At 44.0% G+C, this 19,352-nt stretch overlaps 1 protein-coding gene across 3 annotated transcripts in view; it reads left to right on the top strand.

Moving 5' to 3' along the window:
- INPP5A (inositol polyphosphate-5-phosphatase A) overlaps nt 1-19,352 on the top strand; it is a 262,931-nt gene that overhangs the window by 142,887 nt on the left and 100,692 nt on the right. For all 3 annotated transcript variants that reach the window (XM_064464438.1, XM_064464437.1, XM_064464439.1), the window contains 2 exons: nt 7,144-7,247; nt 16,140-16,192. In XM_064464438.1, coding sequence (XP_064320508.1) covers nt 7,144-7,247; nt 16,140-16,192 — 157 coding nt within the window. The remainder of the gene's footprint in view (nt 1-7,143; nt 7,248-16,139; nt 16,193-19,352) is intronic.

The raw sequence follows: 19,352 nt of genomic DNA on the forward strand, positions 1-19,352 counted from the left end.
ATACCGAGTCAGTCATCGTTCCATCACTGCTGCACGGCTTGTTTCATAGTTGATCTTCCATGGGTTGGGAGGCTCGTACTCTGATATCATTGGTACAACACAGAGGTGACACACAGTATTATATAGCAGTTCACATTGTGCCATTCAGTTCATTGACTGTTTTCACCCAAAATCAAATCCCCTTGAGGCACACATCGGATTTCTCCATCCTCCCGCATCACCCACCAAGTGCACCCAGGTCCTCGAGCAAAAGCAATCCCACGAATGGGTTTGCCTTTGCCGGAGGCAGGAAGAACCCAGACTGTTTTGCCCAGCATACTTTTTGTGTGCACTACAGGGACTCTATCCCCTTCCACAGTACGTAAGGATTCTGACTGGGCAGGGCCAGCTCGGTTGGCAGATCCCCTCGTGTTGACTAACCACGTGGCTTTTGCTAAATGTGTATCCCAGTGCTTGAATGTTCCACCCCCCATTGCTCTCAGTGTAGTTTTTAACAGTCCATTGTACCGTTCAATTTTCCCAGAGGCTGGTGCGTGATAGGGGATGTGATACACCCACTCAATGCCATGCTCTTTGGCCCAGATGTCTATGAGGCTATTTCGGAAATGAGTCCCGTTGTCTGACTCAATTCTCTCTGGGGTGCCATGTCGCCACAGGACTTGTTTCTCAAGGCCCAGGATAGTGTTCCGGGCAGTGGCGTGGGGGACAGGATATGTTTCCAGCCAGCCAGTCGTTGTTTCTACCATTGTCAGCACATGGCGCTTGCCTTGGCGGGTCTGTGGGAGTGTGATATAGTCAATTTGCCAGGCCTCCCCATATTTATATTTCAGCCATCGTCCCCCATACCACAGAGGCTTTACCCGCTTCGCTTGCTTGATTGCAGCGCATGTGTCACATTCGTGGATAACCTGTGCAATAATATCCATGGTCAAGTCCACCCCTCGATCACGAGCCCACTTGTATGTTGCATCTCTCCCTTGATGACCTGAGGTGTCATGGGCCCACCGAGCTAGAAATAGTTCACCCTTATGCTGCCAGTCCAGATCCACCTCAGCCACTTCAATCTTGGCAGCCTGATCTACCTGCTGGTTGTTCCGATGTTCTTCAGTGGCCCGACTCTTGGGAACGTGAGCATCCACATGACGTACCTTTACAACCAGGTTCTCTACCCGGGCAGCAATATCTTGCCACAGTGCGGCAGCCCAGATGGGTTTGCCTCTGCGCTGCCAGTTGCTTTGCTTCCATTGCTGCAGCCAGCCCCACAAGGCATTTGCCACCATCCAGGAGTCAGTATAGAGATAGAGCACTGGCCACTTTTCCCGTTCAGCGATGTCTAAGGCCAGCTGGATGGCCTTTACCTCTGCAAACTGGCTCGATTCACCTTCTCCTTCAGCAGTTTCTGCTACTTGTCGTGTAGGACTCCATACAGCAGCCTTCCATCTCCGGTGCTTTCCCACAAGGCGACAGGACCCATCAGTGAACAGGGCGTATTGCTTGTCATTTTCTGGCAGTTGGTTATACAGTGGGGCTTCTTCAGCACGTGTCACCTCCTCCTCTGGTGATAATCCAAAATCTTTGCCTTCTGGCCAGTCCATAATCACTTCCAAGATTCCTGGGCGACTGGGGTTTCCTACTCGAGCCCGCTGGGTAATCAGTGCAACCCATTTACTCCACGTAGCATCAGTTGCATGGTGTGTAGAGGGGATGTTTCCTTTGAACATCCAGCCCAGCACTGGCAGTCGGGGTGCCAGGAGCAACTGTGCTTCAGTACCAACCACTTCTGAAGCAGCTCGAACCCCTTCATATGCTGCCAATATCTCTTTTTCAGTTGGAGTATAGCGGGCTTCGGACCCTCTGTATCCCCGACTCCAAAACCCTAGGGGTCGACCCCGGGTCTCCCCTGGTGCTTTCTGCCAGAGGCTCCAGGTAGGGCCATTCTCCCCGGCTGCAGTGTAGAGCACATTTTTTACATCTTGTCCTGCCCGGACTGGCCCAAGAGCTACTGCATGGACTATTTCTCGTTTAATCTGTTCAAAGGCTTGTCGTTGCTCAGGGCCCCATTTGAAATCATTCTTTTTCCGGGTCACTTGATAGAGAGGGCTTACAATCAGACTGTAATTTGGAATATGCATTCTCCAAAAACCCACAACGCCCAAGAAAGCTTGTGTTTCCTTTTTGCTAGTTGGTGGAGACATGGCTGCTATTTTGTTGATCACATCCATTGGAATATGACGACGACCATCTTGCCATTTGATTCCTAAGAACTGGATTTCTCGTGCAGGTCCCTTCACCTTACTTTGTTTTATGGCAAAACCAGCTTTCAGAAGGATTTGGACTATTTTCTCTCCTTTCTCAAAAACTTCTTCCGCTGTGCTGCCCCACACAATGATGTCATCAATGTACTGAAGGTGTTCTGGAGCTTCTCCCTGTTCCAGTACAGTCTGAATCAGTCCATGGCAAATGGTAGGACTGTGTTTCCACCCCTGGGGCAGTCGATTCCAGGTATACTGGACGCCCCTCCATGTGAAAGCAAACTGTGGCCTGCACTCTGCTGCCAGAGGGATTGAGAAGAATGCATTAGCAATATCAATTGTGGCATACCACTTGGCCGCCTTTGACTCCAGTTCGTATTGAAGTTCTAGCATGTCTGGCACAGCAGCACTCAACGGTGGAGTGACTTCATTCAGGCCACGATAGTCTACTGTTAGTCTCCACTCTCCATTAGACTTCCGGACTGGCCATATGGGACTGTTAAAGGGTGAGTGGGTCTTACTGATGACTCCTTGGCTCCTCAGTTGGTGAATGAGTTTATGGATGGGGATCAGAGAGTCTCTGTTGGTGCGATATTGCCGCCGGTGCACTGTTGTGGTGGCGATTGGCACCTGTTGTTCTTTGACCTTCAGCAACCCCACCACAGAAGGGTCCTTTGAGAGACCGGGCAAGGTAGACAGCTGTTCAGTTTCCTCCGTCTCCAAGGCAGCTACACCAAAAGCCCACTTGTAACCTTTTGGGTCCTTGAAATACCCTTTCCTGAGGTAGTCTATGCCAAGGATGCACGGAGCCTCTGGGCCAGTCACAATGGGGTGCTTCTGCCACTCATTGCCAGTTAGGCTCACTTCGGCCTCCAATACAGTTAGCTCTTGGGATCCCCCTGTCACTCCAGCAATGCTGATGGGTTCTGCCCCTATATAGTTCGATGGCATTAAGGTGCACTGTGCGCCGGTGTCCACTAAAGCTTTATACTCCTGTGGGTCGGACGTGCCAGGCCATCGGATCCACACAGTCCAGTAAGCCCGGTTATCCCTTTCCTCCACCCGGCTGGAGGCAGGGCCCCTCTAGTCCTGATCATGGCAGTCACAACTCACTTCCTGCAAATGTGAATCAGGAGTCCCTCTATTACACTTAGAAATAAAATCTGCGCTTCTACTCCTTTGTCTGGGGACTTGTTCACTGGAAATTGGAGCAGCAGCTTTCCTGGAAGAGCCCCCCTGAGTGACTGTTCTTCCTTGCAGTTCATGCACTCGTGCCTGTAGGGTCGAGGTAGGCTTGCCATCCCACCTCATCATGTCCTCTCCGTGGTCACGCAGGTAGAACCATAGGGTGGCCCGTGGTGTGTATCCCCTTCTTTGAGCCAAAGGACGCTTATTCCTAACAGCTGAGACACTGCTCTGTCGAGGTGGGGAGTAGGACAGATCTTCTTTGAGTTGCTGGACCTCTTGGGATAGTTTCTCCACAGCAGAGACAAGCGAGGAAGAGATATTTGTGTCGTAATCTCGGAGTCTATCTATCACCTCTGCCACCGTTGGTGTCTCGTCATCTTTCCAGGACATCACTGCCAATGAGTTTGCATGCGAAGATGGTGCGCTCCGTACAAACTTCCGCCACATGGGTCGTGTGCACTCGGCTTCATCTGGATCTTTGGATGACCGTTGATCATCCAGGTCACCATAAATCACCTCAAACACAGCTAATTCCCTTAGATACTGGATGCCTTTCTCCATAGTTGTCCATTTTCCTGGGCGATATGTAACATCTTCTTTAAAGGGATACCTTTCCTTCACTCCAGACAGGAGTCGCCTCCAGAGGCTGAGGGCTTGTGGCTTTTTTCCTATTGCTTTGTCAACGCCCCCTTCCCCAGAAAGGGATCCCAATTGTTTGGCTTCTTTTCCCTCTAGTTCCAGGCTACTGGCCCCATTATCCCAGCATCGGAGCAGCCAGGTGACAATGTGCTCACCTGAACGACGGCTATAATCTTTTCGCATATCTCGCAACTCGCTTAAGGACAGGGATCGGGTGGTCTCTATTTCATTTATTACTTCTCCCTCCTCTCCCCGCGATGGCCCTGGTTCTTCATCATCCCGTTCTAAACGAGTTGATGTCCGCTTCCAATATTTTGTCTTGTGTATGGGGGCAACTGATACTGGTACGGGTTTATTTTCTGAGCTAGCTCTGGTACTTGTTGTGGGGGTTTGAGTGGCTGCAGTGCCTGTCGTCCGGGCTGGATTGTCTACAGTGCCAGTCACTTTGCATTTCAATCCAGAGACATTCTCTTCCCCCTGGGGGCATTGAATGCTGTTGAGCAGGGCTCGGTATGCATGGGCCAGACCCCAGCATGTTGCAGTTATCTGTGTCTCTCTGGAGTTCCCAGCGTAACAACATACTTTCTCCAAATATTCTACTAGTTTTTTAGGATTCTGCACTTGTTCGGGGGTGAAACTCCAAAACACTGGGGGTGCCCACTGCCCTAGGTATTTGCCCATGCTATCCCACATGCCCTGCCACTCATAACTATCAAGCCTCGGGGCAGATTTCTGGGTGATATTCTTAAGTTGCTTAGTCAAAACCAAAACAACCTGCCCAAAAACTAACAATAAGTGCACCTTAACCACCCAAGGATGTTCAAGATACAAAGACGTTGTTGTAACAAAGGCACAGACATCATAGAACAAAGTTGCAAAGGTATTATTCTGTATTTCCTCCATATAAAGTCTCTCAGAGGAGGAGGTATAATTGCTAATTGCCTCAACAAGGTAGTATCCAAAGTACAGTAACGGTTTCAGCAAAAACCCCAAATACCAGATAAAGCTGAAAACGAGTGTTTGTATAACAAATCTTGTAGGCAAAACATTACTAATCACAGCAGAACACAGCAGACTCAACAAACCAACACCAATCTGTAACACCAACTGCAAAAAGGACAACATGGTGCTGTGACCAGCAGCTGTTATTATCTCCAACCCTTGAGCCCCACGTTGGGCGCCAAAAAGACTGTCGTGGTTTAGCGGCAGCTCAGCCCCACACAGCCGCTCGCTCACTCCCCCACCGGTAGATGGGGGAGAGAATCAGAAGGGTAACGCTCGTGGGTTGGGATAAGAACAGTTTAATAATTAAAATTAAAAGAAAACAACAGTAGAAATGCAATGTAAAGGAGAACAACGAGAGGCGCAAAGCCCCGGGGAGGGGGGGGTGGGGGAAGGGAGGGGAGAGGGGGAACGAACCGCCGGAACAAACTGCCCGCGCCGCAGCCGCGCGCCGCCCGCCGACCCGACGCCGCGCCGCCTCCGCGCTCTCGCTGCAACTGCCCCCACCTCAATATATTGGTCATGGTGTCACATGGTATGGAATGAACCTGCCATTGGCCAGTCGGGGTCAGCCGCCCCCACCATGGCCCTGCCCCTCCCAGCCCCCCCCCCCGCCACGCGGCAGAGCGCGGGAAGCTGGAAAGGTAGCCGACCCCCACAGTGAGGAGAATTAACCCCTTCTCAGCCAAAACCAGCACATGCAGTAACTCTTGCTAAATGCAGCAGAGATCCAGAGGAAATCCTGCGATGGGCAGCTATGAGGCAGTTGCACCTCAGGACTCCGTTCGGGTTAGGCCTTGAAGCTTCACAGTGGTCCTCTCTAAGGCTCCTTCATGCGTGCACGATTTCTGTTGTAGTTCTAGGTATTTAAATAGTGAGGAATATCCAGGCTTTTTCAGGATCTTGCTCAAGTCTGACAGCAAAATAGTGCGTTGAGTAGAAAATGAACTTCCTCTTTTTATCAGGTTTCGCATTGCTGTTTCTGAATTTCATTGACTGTCCTCATTTCTCTTTTAGGACATAAGAGAGAAGTTTCTAATTCACTTCTTCTACACCACCCAGTAAACCACTTGGTTTTGGTGCAGCGCATCTTTGCTACTCCCACGTCCCTGCGGGAGAACGTTCAGTCTGTTCATATAAGAACTTTTTTCCCATTTCTTGTTTTTGTCTCGGGGCATTATAGTATTTGAATGACCTCAGTGGATGACTTGAGGATGTCACCTTTCTTTGCAGAGACAGCTGTTAGTTAAAAACAAGCCTACCTCAGTTCAGTTCCACAGAAGGAATGGGCTGCTCAGCTGGTGATCAACTCATCTTTCATTAGGAGTTCCACCAGCATCACTGGGTCATTTCTAGAGTGACAAGAATCAGCCCCCTCCACTGACACAGCTAGCCCAGCAGACAATTTAAGAGTGGCCAAACACTGAGTTGATGATCATTGTCAATATTGTTGATTTAAAGCAAAAGGCAAAAAGCTGAGATGATCTAAATGAATGACTATGTACTTGTTTGATGGGTAAAAGATGTAATTAATAATGTGTTGCAGGTCTGCATCAGCTGATGCTTAGGTAGGTAGACTTGAAATCTGAGAAAAAGAGTCGCTAGATAAAACATACAGATAATCACTACTCATAAGTAACATTTTTCCCTTTAATGTGTTTTGTATTACTTAATTTTTCTGTTAATTATCCAGCATAGTTTGCTGGATGCTGGCTGAGGACACAAACGGGCATCTCCTGGAAGAACCATGCCAGAAAGTTTGAGTGCAAGGGTGTACAGAGACGTGGTTCATAATTAGAGCTCCAACGCCTTAGAGTGCTCTGAATAGTAAAAATAACAGTACCCATAACTGTACAGCTTGAAGATGTCTGACATAAACAAGTATGTTTATACACAGTTTAGCGGTCTCTGGTTTTTGCCCCAGAACAGCTCGATGCTTGCGTATTTTTGCTAAGACCCTACCACCTATTTTGGGGGATGCCACTGCTTTGCCGACAAGTGCTGTAAGTTGCTTAGAATGTTAAAGATATGTATGTTAATTTTGTTTTATATCTCTTCCTAGCTAAGAAGTATAAAAAGGTTACTGGGAAAGAAATCTACTCGGACACTTTAGAAAGCACGCCCATGCTGGAAAAAGAGAAGTTTCCACAGGATTATTTCCCTGAGGTATGTACAATCCCATGGAGCATTCCCAGACATTAGGTTTGTTTCTGATTTGCCCTGATTACTTGAGTAGCTACTCTCAGTAATGTAAATAAGGTCAGAATCAAGTCTTGGTTTTTTATTTGTTTGTCTGTCCGTTTCTTGTCACCTGTGATATATGTTTTAAGTCATTGCGTGGATTTACCAAATTCAAATGGAGTTCTTTGTACGGTAGGAAATCCTTGTGAAGGATGGAGACAGTGATGGAAAGACTTGTTTGTGCATTTAAAACCAAAGGAATAGCACACAGCGCCAATTGCAAGTCTGTTTCAGGGAGGCTGACTCCTTGGCAGGGTGAGACTGACTTTGAATGGATTCCATTTGTATTCAGCAGCAGCAGCTCTGTAATCGTGGTGCAGTGGTACAGGTTTCCGCTCAGTACAGCTAGGTACTACTACATGGAGGCAAGAAGTGGCGTCTTATTGGTGCAAGAATACACGTAACTTGAAAACATATTGCTGTTTTCCTCTGACGCTGCCCTCATACTTCGTTTGCTGTTCTCTAAAGAACTGCGGAGTGCTGCACGTTGGAAGCGAAGGTCTTGTCAAACCCAGAAGCACAAGCACAGCTGAGGGATTTCTTCCACTGCACCTGCAAGTGCAACTGCACGTGCGAGTGCAGGCTTTGCCTGCAGTTCTCTTCTTTGGTGTTTGCTTTTATTTGCTCATTTTTAATTTCTCAAGAACATCTAGAACGTGGGTGTTTAATGGTTAGCGTTTACTACAAACCAAGGGAATAAATTTGTCTATTTCCTATAACATTTGTGGATCAAACAGGCATGTTAGTACTTTAACATAAGGAAGAACGAAATAAACTTTAAAAATTAATTTAGAATTAATTTAGAATATACACAGAGATATTTATATAGTGCATGTGTGCTTGGAAGAGCATTGCATAAATAATTGCGGGGTTGATGGGATGTAGGTTATTCTTTTTCTTGACTTTGATACTGAATTATTTATTTTTATATTCCGTGTCTCTGTACTGGAAGGGAAACTGCCTTTGACGTAATTTTACTAGCTTTTACCTCCTGGGAATAAACAAATACTTCTTTGAAGTTAAATGTTATATCATTTTGAAGGAACTTCAAGCCATTACTCAGATATTTATTTTTCTCCTCTATCAGCAATAAACTGTAGCAGTGTGGGTGATTGACAACCTGAGTAGGAAATGAACAGTGCTGTTGAATGATTTGATTGTAATGCTGAGAGCACTGAGAGCAGTGTGTGAGCGCTGTTATCACGCGTAACAGCAAGAGGCCAAATTATGGATTGTTCATTGATACCCAGGAAGAATTATTTCCATCGTTATTTCACTGCTGTTGTTTCATCATGAGACTGGGAAATTTGTAACGTGTACAGCATCGTTTTTTACCACCTCTTACGTGAACAATTCTTCACAGTCTCTTGGAGAAATGGTTGAGCCTGGTGGCGTTCCCACGCTGTTTTGTGGACCAGAGATGGTGTTCGCGTCTTGTACGCGCCCAGGGATCGGTTGTTCCCATGTTTGTATTTGGAGCAATAGCTTATCTGTTCAGTACACCCTGCAGCGCTGCTTCAGGTGCAGGACTGTTAGGTCCAGAACCCCAGAAGCACCTAAATACCTTTTGAGGATCTGACGCCTTCCTACGGTTCCCATTTGTTACATTACCTTAAATGACTTTTCTAAGGAGAAAGCGCCGTGTTCTGGTGTTGTCAGGGATACTGCTTACATGCAGGAGGAACAAATAGGAAGAGAGAAAATCCACAAAATTCGCAATTAAGCTGTGAACCCTGAAGTGCCCTGAAGCACCTTGGGAGTTTACCTCTGCTCCGCATGCAGCACAAGTCCTTGTAGCAGTGTTGTGGCAAGACTCGTAGAGGGGGCTGCGGGATTCACCCGTTTTATTTCAGAGCTTCGCACAGGGATACGGCTCTCCAGGACTACAATAATGCAGATAGGAGCAGCATCCGTATTTACAGTTCTGTAACTTTCCATGCTCTCTTGGCGTGCAACCTAGCATAAACCAAGCCAGCGTATTTTTCATGTGACTTGAAAAGTTAGAAAATAATTGTGATGCTTTTTACACATTATTTTGTTTTTCATTTTGGACTGAAGATCGAAGAGTCTCTGAAGCACACATGAGTACAGCAACGTTAAAAAACCAACAGTGACATAGTTTTGGTTCTCATATACATGTTTTCATTTTTAAAGCTAAAATTAGTCATTATCACCTATTTTCTTCCTAGAATCAGTCTCATCGTTGGTAATAACGATGCTAATTAAAATACCACATAGTAATGCGCATTTTGAAAATTTGAGTTGACACAGCAGAAAGCATGAGCAGCATATCTGTCCAAATATTACATTTACATGCTCTTGTGTGTTTTAGCCAGACTTCTCATATCACATTTACAATGTTTTGTGTGAGAAATGGTTTAAGACTGATTTCTTTTCTTTTTATTACTGCTGCTTAAGGATGATCTAAAAGTAATTACAATGATTGAGGCATAATGCAATTCAAAATAATTACAGCCCACTGCATATAAAACTAACAAAACTTTCTGTCTTGATTTATGGGTCCTCTTGGCTAGGCATAAGACTCAAATGATGCCTCTGGGAGCAACACTCCAGATAATGTTAGGCCATTTAAAAAAAAGCAGATTTGTGTAGTCTATCAGGCCTGAGTAATTTTTTTTTTCCCATAGTGAGAAATTGGTTGTTATCATAGATCACAGATACTGCTCAAAGCTCTTATGAAAGATGAATTAATTTCACTAATGCTTTAATGCAAACCTTTCATGGAGAAGGCTGTATGGTGATAACCTTACTGCGGTCTCTCCTTTCTCAATGATGATTTATGTTGTCTTTTAGTAGATGAAACTGCCTGTATTCACAATCCATCTGCTGGCTAAAGGAATCCTATTAACAGAGGATCTGAGAAGAGACTTAATACTGTAAGGTGAAAGATGTGGTATCCCCTTTCTGGGACATGCAGTAGGAATTTTTTTTTTCCTATTTTAAAATGCAGGTACCTCTCTGAGAACATACAGATGATCTATATCATCTCTACCTGGTTTTATGCTGGCTTACAGATGGTGGATCAGCTAGTGACTCTTAAGAAATAAAGATTGTTGCTTTGAAATCTGCAATAATAAACAATTTTCTCTTTCCTCCTTCCCAAGCTATAGTTCTTTGAATTCCGTTTCCAAAAGTTTCTTTCCAAATACTGTATTTGGAAATATTAAAGCACGTCAACAATCCAAAATATGTGAGGCATGTTGTTCAGCTGCAGTATGTATCTAAAGTGAAGGACGACATTTTATATTTAAGCTGTTAAACAGTGGTTCAGCTGCTGGGCTGTATTAGGCCCAAAGCCTACTAACTTTTGCACTCTTAATGTTAAATAGACAAATTATTATTAAGTGAATTATTCGTTGAAGGTAAAGGAATTAAGTAAGTGTGTTCAAGTTAGGAGTATCCAAAGGTAATTTACAGGTTGGGGTGTGGGAATATACAAATTACCAAATAAAGCAAGTGCCATTTTATGATATAGAGGCATAGGTGTCCATTATTCTGCCTAGGCTGGGTGACATCCTCCAGTGTGAGCTGAAGTACCGCCACAGTCTTCTGTGCTGGCTTTTACTTGGGCCAAGTAAAAGGCCCAAACCATCATGTTTCCGTCCACCCCGTTGTTTTTGTAAGTATTTTAGGTCATATGCTCCAACAATAATATAATTTGGCTGTATAGATAAGTCCTAGAGGAAATCTTAATTGGAAGAGAACGCGGTCAAATGCTGAGTTAAACTTATCCTGACCACAGCAGCAAATACGCTGCAAGATCGGGGTTCTGATTTGGTCATTTTGGGACAAGTCATGTAACCCTGCTGTTGGCAGTTCTGCGTCATGTTGTCATCATGCTGCTATTGCCTAAATAGTATAAATTTTATTACTGTAATTATCTACCTTTAATGACTATTTTATAAAATAAGTTTTGTAACGACTCTTTGCATTCTTGGAAAAAGTCAAATGAGCTACAGAATTACTGTCATAATTTGGGTTGGGTATCTAAAATTTAGGTCCGTTGTTTATGCTCCTATCAACCCTAAATTCTGCTCCTCCAAAGGCATGAATTCTTACAGATTTAGATGTTCTTTGGAGAGTTTAGTAAAATACAGGAGGAAGAAATAGTCTCTGACAGCAGATATGAAGTGTGAGAACAGGCTGGTAGCCCATGTTGTGCTTTCAAACATATACCATTATTTTCAGCTGGTTTTGGCAATGACCTGCACTGGAGCATTAAGCTTCAGTGCTGGCCCGGTCAGGCCCCTCTGACTTCACATCCCTGCTCCTGCGTTCACCTTTATGTGCTTGGTCCTACGAGGCTGTCTAACAGATGAGGAGGAGACGCCTGAAACCTCTGTCCCACCACCTGTATACTCGTACCCTTTGCCTCCCCCGGCCTTCTGCCAGCGCAGCACAGCAACTTACAACTTTCTTAAAAATAACACTTAACTTGATCTTTCTTTCAAAAGCTGCATCATAATTGTATTTCTGTCTTCTAAAATAACTGTTAGTGAAGAAATTATGCGTCGCTGCTGGTTGGTGACTGCGCTCGTGTATAGGAAGAAGCTGGCAGCAATAATGATTTGCATGTCCCATGGTTTTGTATGTAAGAAGAAGTGGAGCAGCTGTAGGTTTTATCGTGTATTTCTTATATTTTCTTACATCACTCACTGATACTTAAATGCAGTCTTCCAACAGATATAATCTTGCTGAATTCTTTACACTGTATTTTCTGGTAAATAAAGGGTAATGAAAGCACTATATGAAAAAGCAGATTATCAATTAAATTATTAGGCTACATAATAGACTTTGTCATTAGATTGACTTCATTTTCTTAAGCTCTCACTATATATTTTTTGATGAGTGCCATAGATATTTTCATTTGCAGACTTCTAAATTTGTGTACCGACTTCCAGAAATCTTTAGCAGTAGAAATATGACTGATAGTGCTGTTATAATGCGTGATAGCGTTCAAAGGCTGAACTGGGCTTGAGTTTTCCATATACTGCATATTATTCTGAAATACAGGGAAATCAGAAAGATACTTTGAACAGTTTGATACAAACTCCTAAAACCACTAGAGTATGAATTCTTTAGTTCTGTAAACTGATCTAAGGAAAAGAAGGAAGGAATTTTGGGGCAGGAGCTGCATTCTGCATGGTTTTTGTGGAAAGCTGTCACAATCCATGCTCCTTTTCCTGGCTAGTTAAAACTGAGCATATTGTGAGTACATGAAACACAGGTGCCCGCGCGAGGCTTTGAGGAGGAGTTGTTCTCACCGCGGTGATGCGGGCCTGCTAACGCTGAACGTCGCGTGGTGCTTCGGTTGTTCTTGCTGCTCAGTATTCAGTTGCTTCATGTACAAGATTTCCCATCTGCCTCTGAACTGTGGTGTTCCTTTAAGAAGCTGCAATTACACTGCAGTCATTGCCACTTTAATATGTCTTTCCTTCATGCCCCTGCTTTGTATGGTTGAATAAACCCTTGCTGGGTCACTATTTAATTTGATATGGTCCCCCTCAGTAAAATGATGGAGAAAAGATGAATTAAGGCTCTGTGCTAGTCATTATCAATCATGGTTTGTGTGCATTACTTATTGCTCACAGTGCTTTTTGACATTAGCCCTCTATAACCTCTCTCTTCATGTTAATGTTGTCTGGAGGTCCTTTTACCAGATGTAGCAGAGGTTATTTATGTAGGTGGTGTTTCTAGGGGGTTTTAAAAGGTCAGCACGATCTCCAGAGAGACTCTATTCACAAAGAAAAGGCCGGCACAATGTAACTACAAGTTTTCAAATTGTGATTTTTAGATTTTTTTAAGGACTTCTAATAGGTGTCAGAATCTGAGTTACACTTACTAAAATAAATTTTTTGCAAAACAGCCTGTGATACATACTACTGCCCTTAAAACCAGTATTTGCAGTGTATGTGTGAGGAAACACCACGCCACTATAAGAAATTCTGTGTTTTACCATGTCATGAAACATAAATTGTGTTCCTTATACCTTTTAATCGGCTTGTATCCGTGTAGGCTTGCATGAAACAGAATGAGGCAGCAGTTCTGAGGTTTGGGCATCTTCATAGTGGTGTTGCTTGTGTTGGCGAGGCCGTCAGCGACAGAGTCCGAGCAAGTCCTGTGGGGCGGCCTGCTGGAGAAGTGGGCGATGGCTGACAGCAGGACTCTTGGTCTCACACACTTTGGTGGAACAAAACCTTAAGCTAATTGTACGTGCCCCCGCCCGCGGCAGCAGGCAGGGCACATCCGAGGGAGAAGGGGATCTGGCTGATGCCGTCGCGGGGCTTCGCCCTGCGCCGTAAGAGGGGGAGGCTCCTGAGGGCTGGGAAAGCACAAGCGTGTCAGCCATTTTCAAGAGGGGTCCTCAGTCATGGGAAGGCGATGGAGCAAATCTTTCCGGCTGACCAGTGGCATGGGCAGGGGAGTGCTGTGGGCGTGTGTGCATCGACTCTAGCAAGGCCTTCAATGCAGTCTCTCACGGTATCCTTGAAGCCCAGTTGGTGATGTGTACGGGGCAGGAGGAGCGTAAGGGACGTTGGCCACCCGCCAGGCTCCCAGAGGGGCGAACAGAGTCCAGCGAGCAGCTGGTTGCTGGTGGTGATCCCCTCTGGATGTATCCATCAGCTGGATTTCAGACTAGTGAGCTTACAGGATTTCCTCCCTGAATACAACCCAGTTAGACCTAAGCAAATTCACTTGCTTTCAAAACCCCAAATTCTTAAAAGATTTAAGCACCTGCAAGCATCAAACAACCACTGATGTTAATTACTAAATATCTCAAAAGCAATTCCTCCCCCCATCCGTAGTTACGGAATTGATGCAGTCAGCTGCCAGGAGTCACCAGACAGATCTGCGGAGGGTGGTGGTGTGAACTTCGCGTATATTCAGAAGAGAAGTCCATTTATTCTGTATAATCCATCTGGGTTTAGGAGGTTTTTCTCCTTTTGTCTACAGGAAATCTTTACATTTGGCTAAACATTTGTTTTTGGTAATTTATTTTATTTCCTCTTAATATATCTCCTGTGAGCTACTGAAAGCCAACTGTAGAGACGTAAGTCAAGAACAGAAAATCTGTGCACTGTGTGTTGACAGTATGAAAATACGAATTTTGATACACTGCATAAAGGACCTTGTTGTTAGTCACTGTTCCCGGACTTGACAGTCTGAGCGGGCTACTTACTTCCTTCCGCTGCCCACTGCTGTAGCAACGCAAAGCTGATAAAATTTGTGCGGGAAAAGCCTGCACCCCTTCTTCGGCAGGGCCAGCGCAGCTGGGTCCTCAGGTGAGCAGCCAAGCTGCGATTCACCCTGCAGCTCTTGCAGTCAAATTTGGCTCTAGCAGTTTCTGTAGGAAGGTCCCACAAGCCTGTGGAAAGGTGATTCTGAAATTGCCACCTGAAGTAAGAAATACTAAACCTGGAGTACAGAACTGCATAAATTTTGTAGGCAGTTTTTTACTTCTTAGTTTTGTTGCATGTAGGTAACACTTTTTCCACAAAATTACAAGCTCTGAAGTTGAGTGCAGTCGATGAAATAAGCTGTCGTTTACCCGTAACTTTGCACATTTTCCTGGGTTTGGGTAGAAGAGAACAACTGCATATCAGTAAATAGTTTTCACATTCAGGAAGAAGCTATTATTTATTCAGTATAATCAGCACTTTAAAAATCTTCATAAGTATATTTTGTATGCAAGGAGAAACCCCAATGGGAAAGGGGCCCTGGTAAAGGAGCGGTGTTACCTCTGGTTGGTATTGACTGTGGTTGCCGTGTTTGTGCCTGGAGAGAGGAGGAAGACGGAGATAGGTAACTGTTATCGGAAAGGTGATTAGAAAACAGCCCATTTAGATTTTGTGAGGCATTTCACTATCTCAGCAGTATTTGGGACTTGAGAATTTCATGAGGACTGTCTGTTCACAGTGAGGTGCATAAATACATCCTGCAAGTCTCTTCTGAAGGCAGTGCCTTAGGAGAGCGATACCCCTGAATGGGGCGGGATGCTCTGCTATGGCTGGCACTTTATTCATAATAAGGAGTTGCAGTCTTTTGCTATAAAATCATTGGCATCATTATTTAGGCCGGTCTGGTGCAATATTCATTACCAGAGAACATTAGCCTAGCCACACGTTCATTGTTAACAGTGAATAAATAGGATGCAGAATCATGTCTTTTTGTGGGAGGCTGTAATTTATAGCAGTGGCTTAGGAGTGGTGCTGAAAAAATCCTTTTGCTGTATCATAAGTGCCATATGTTGGCATCAGCTGATTTGTGGCTTTCTCGCGGACGTTGCAGGTTTGATAAATGCAATGTTCTACCATTATTTAAATTCCCCTTAACTTTTATAGAAATATTGGGAGGGTTGGCTCAGCAGCAGAAATAGCTTTCTAGCAGATCTCATTTATTTTAATTCGATGTAAATCTCTGATGACATTTTACAGTTCAGGTAGAATTACAAAGAGGCCAAGACATTTGTGCGTAGGCAGTAAGAATTTGCTGGTTTAGGCTAAGCATAAATACAGTTGTAAGGCTTTCCTGGTTGGTTATCTTTAATCTATAAGCAACTACCAGGGCTTATATTAATTTTACATGTAAGTTTATAACTGCCACAGGGCCAAGAATATAAATAATTCCAGGATTTGTAAGAGACATAATATATGTTTTCAAGGTACTTCAGTAGGTGTGTAGTGCTTATTAATTACTGCATATGGATGAACTTTGTTATATTTTGTTCTGTGTATAAGTACATTTCACAGTAATCCTTTACTTACGGTGACTGATTCTCCTTTGCTTATTTTTCAGTGCAAGTGGTCCAGAAAAGGTTTCATTCGAACAAGGTGGTGTATTACTGATTGGTAAGTTGCATCTTTAAGCTCTTTCTGATTATGTCTATATTATGTATGTCTTTGTTAACTCTTTCAAAGGTGTTCATATGTATAGATTGGTCTATTCATAGAACAGATCAGTTCCAAAACAGTTGCTTTGCTTTATTATTTATTGAACACGCAATGCTCAGTGAGCTGTAATGACGCATAACAAAATGTGATGTTAATATTCACGTGTATGTGCAATTAGCGTGGGATAATCGAGGCCATAAGCAACCTCTCAATCAAGCATGATCAAAAAAGCTTGGTGTCTGTGACCAGGGCTACAGGAGCCACAGTGTGGAGCTAAAGGCGTCCCCCCACTACTGCTCCCCATCACGCCTGATGCAGCTGAGGCTCTACACCGTCTCGTCTGGGTCAGGTAGCTGTGCCTGAGTGTGTGCAGCCCTCACCTCTGGGATTTCTGAGGAAAGAGATGGTTCTCTATGAACTCTTTAGGCCAGCCGCTTAAGCCCAGTCCGGTTTCCACTGAAGTCAGTGGAGGGACTCTACCTTGAAGGAATATAGGTTTTTAAAATCCTGTATTACTTCTACTGGAACAGAACTTCTTAAGTGTCCTGTTCAGGTCAGGATTCCCATTTTAAACCCAAGGCATGGCCCTGTTCTCTGTGAGGTTGCTTATTTTCATCCTAGAGTAGAACAAAGCACCTGGCAGCCCAGCACTCACTTGTAGGGCTTGATGGAGGGGCAGCAGATCTGGAGCAGGCAGCACACCTCTCATCTGTGTGCTCATAGGCTGCTGAGGAAACATCCCACTGAGCAAGACTGATTTAAGTTCGGTGTAACGCAGCTGTCGCCAAAGCAGAGAGACTTCCTCATAAGATGTGCTGCGAAAATCTACAGAAGAAACCGTCATTTTTTGCTCTTGGGATGATCCAGTAGCCTAAAGAGGTGGGGGGTGAGGGGAGCAGACGATATGGAAATAGAAGTTGAACATCGTTATGGTGCTACACGCTAGATCGCTGTCTCTGGAAGAAGCAGTGCCAACTAGTGTTGACAGGAGGTGTATCTCATAACTGAAGCTGTTGGCTCTCTGTGTTTGAAAACGATATCTTTAATAACAATAACAGTAGTAACAGTAGTAGTGTGTGTTGGGGGGAGCAGCTGGTTGTGCAAAACACTATACCTGAGAGGGCTTGAAAATCGTCCTTGTCTTAACGCAAGGAGAGCTCAACAGACCCACGGATGGTGCCGATTTCTCTAGTCCTACCTGGAAATCTGACCATGCTTTCTTAGGGTTTAGTCATAGTTTTGGTCTCTACTGCTTCTTTATGTTGTATTCACCTAAATGTAAGTGAATATTCAATATTCTTCCCTTCCTCCTGTGGACGTTTCACGTTTTAAAATTGTAAGTGTGATTTTAAAGTCTGATAAACGTTCACACAGGCTGACTTTGAGTGCTGAGCAGTGTTCTTGCTAGTTTGCTTAAGCATGTTTATTAGATTAAGCAGTTTGTGAAAAATTAAAAAGCAGCAGATTTTATCCTTTTACAGACTTTTGACCCAGAAATCGGGCAGGCAGCTATGGGATAATGTAGGTTCTTGTTAATTTTTCCAGATCCGTATGACATGGCATGTGATTCCAGCAGTAGAGATCTGTGGAAGTGGGTATTTAGCACCAATTGCTAATCTGGCCTTTCCTCTTATACCATGACTTTTCCAGGTTCTCTCTCTCCTATTCTCTTGGATTTCCTCCTTTCAGAAAAAATAATGTGAATTTATTTTTAGGCCTTTCCAAGAAAAAAAAATCTTCAGAGGCAGATTTAAAGGAGATGTTTCCTTGCAGGTTGATAATAAAAAAGGAAAGTTCTTGGAAGGAGCAGTCTGTAGCTAGATGTTCTGATCAGATAATGTACGACGCCTGTGTTCCCTAAGGGTATATTGGGAAGTAAGAGCGAGGAGGCTCACAGCTTTCTCTGATCTGTAATGAGGTGAGCTATGCTGGTAGTTTTGTGCCTGGAATAGTCTGCAAGTATGATCTGCATAATCTAACAAGTTCTCAGATGTTTCTAATGAGAAGTTGAAGGAGCAAGTTACTGTGAACAATTTCTGGAGAGTCAAAGGGAAATATTTTGGAAAATACAGAGGTTTAGAAAATACACCTAATTAGATCTAAGCGCATAATGTGTCTGTTCATGGTATGGTAAGTGTTTAAACCCAGTCTGTGTGCACATGCCTATGAACAAAGTTCTGGCTGTTTTCATAATCATGACGTCTGATCTGTATATTTCTACATGCTAATAGTTCAATGAAAATATAGGCAGGAGACTTGTTGTTAATACTGCTGTGTGAATCCTTGAAGGGAGCTATAAATGTTCCCTGCCTAGGAAAACATCATTATAGAACGTACCTCATGCCAAAACCAGAGGGCTTCCAAAAATCCCAAAAAGTGACCTTAACAGATTTCAGAGAACCGGCCTCTTTTACCTCCTCTGTGATTCAGTGATCTGCCCCCACCTAGCTCCTCTGTGAATCCAGATTTTTCACATGCATTACTCTTCATTAGCTTATCTTTAGTGTGAATGAAGAATTAAGGAATCTTGGGGCACTCGGATATTTGATTTTAAGAAAAAACAAGAGAGAACTACATGCACCAATTTTTGCCCTTTTTTTTTTAGTATCTTGAATACAAGGGGGAGTGGTATTTATTTCTATTCCAATAGTTCTCGGTGTTATTGTATTAATAGGTGCAAGGTAGTGCTCTGAATGCATTACAGTCTTAAATACAGTTTACATATATAGTTTCTATTTGGTAGGCAGGATGGAGTAGAGAATGTATATATAAAGTGTAGGTATGGCACCAACCTGGGAATGTTTGCAAGTATATCAGAGGTCAGAATCAGCAATCAAAATTGTTTTGATATTTTAGAGAAAGTAGGATTGCGAGATTAAAGCCAGGGAAGTGCAAAGCATTGCACTTTGAGAGGACAATTCAAAAACACAAATACAATATTGGGAATATCTGACTCGTTACCCACACAGGATCAAGGGAGAAGAAACGGAATATGGTTCCTTATTGTCTTACTGAGATGTGTTAATAGATACATCATGTGAAGGACATGAAGGAGGAAGGGATGGTAATTATTTAATTAAGCACTGCCAAGGCCTGTGATAGAGTCTTGCTTTGAGCG

The sequence above is a fragment of the Phalacrocorax carbo genome, chromosome 12, assembly GCF_963921805.1.
Source record: "Phalacrocorax carbo chromosome 12, bPhaCar2.1, whole genome shotgun sequence".
NCBI lineage: Eukaryota > Metazoa > Chordata > Aves > Suliformes > Phalacrocoracidae > Phalacrocorax > Phalacrocorax carbo.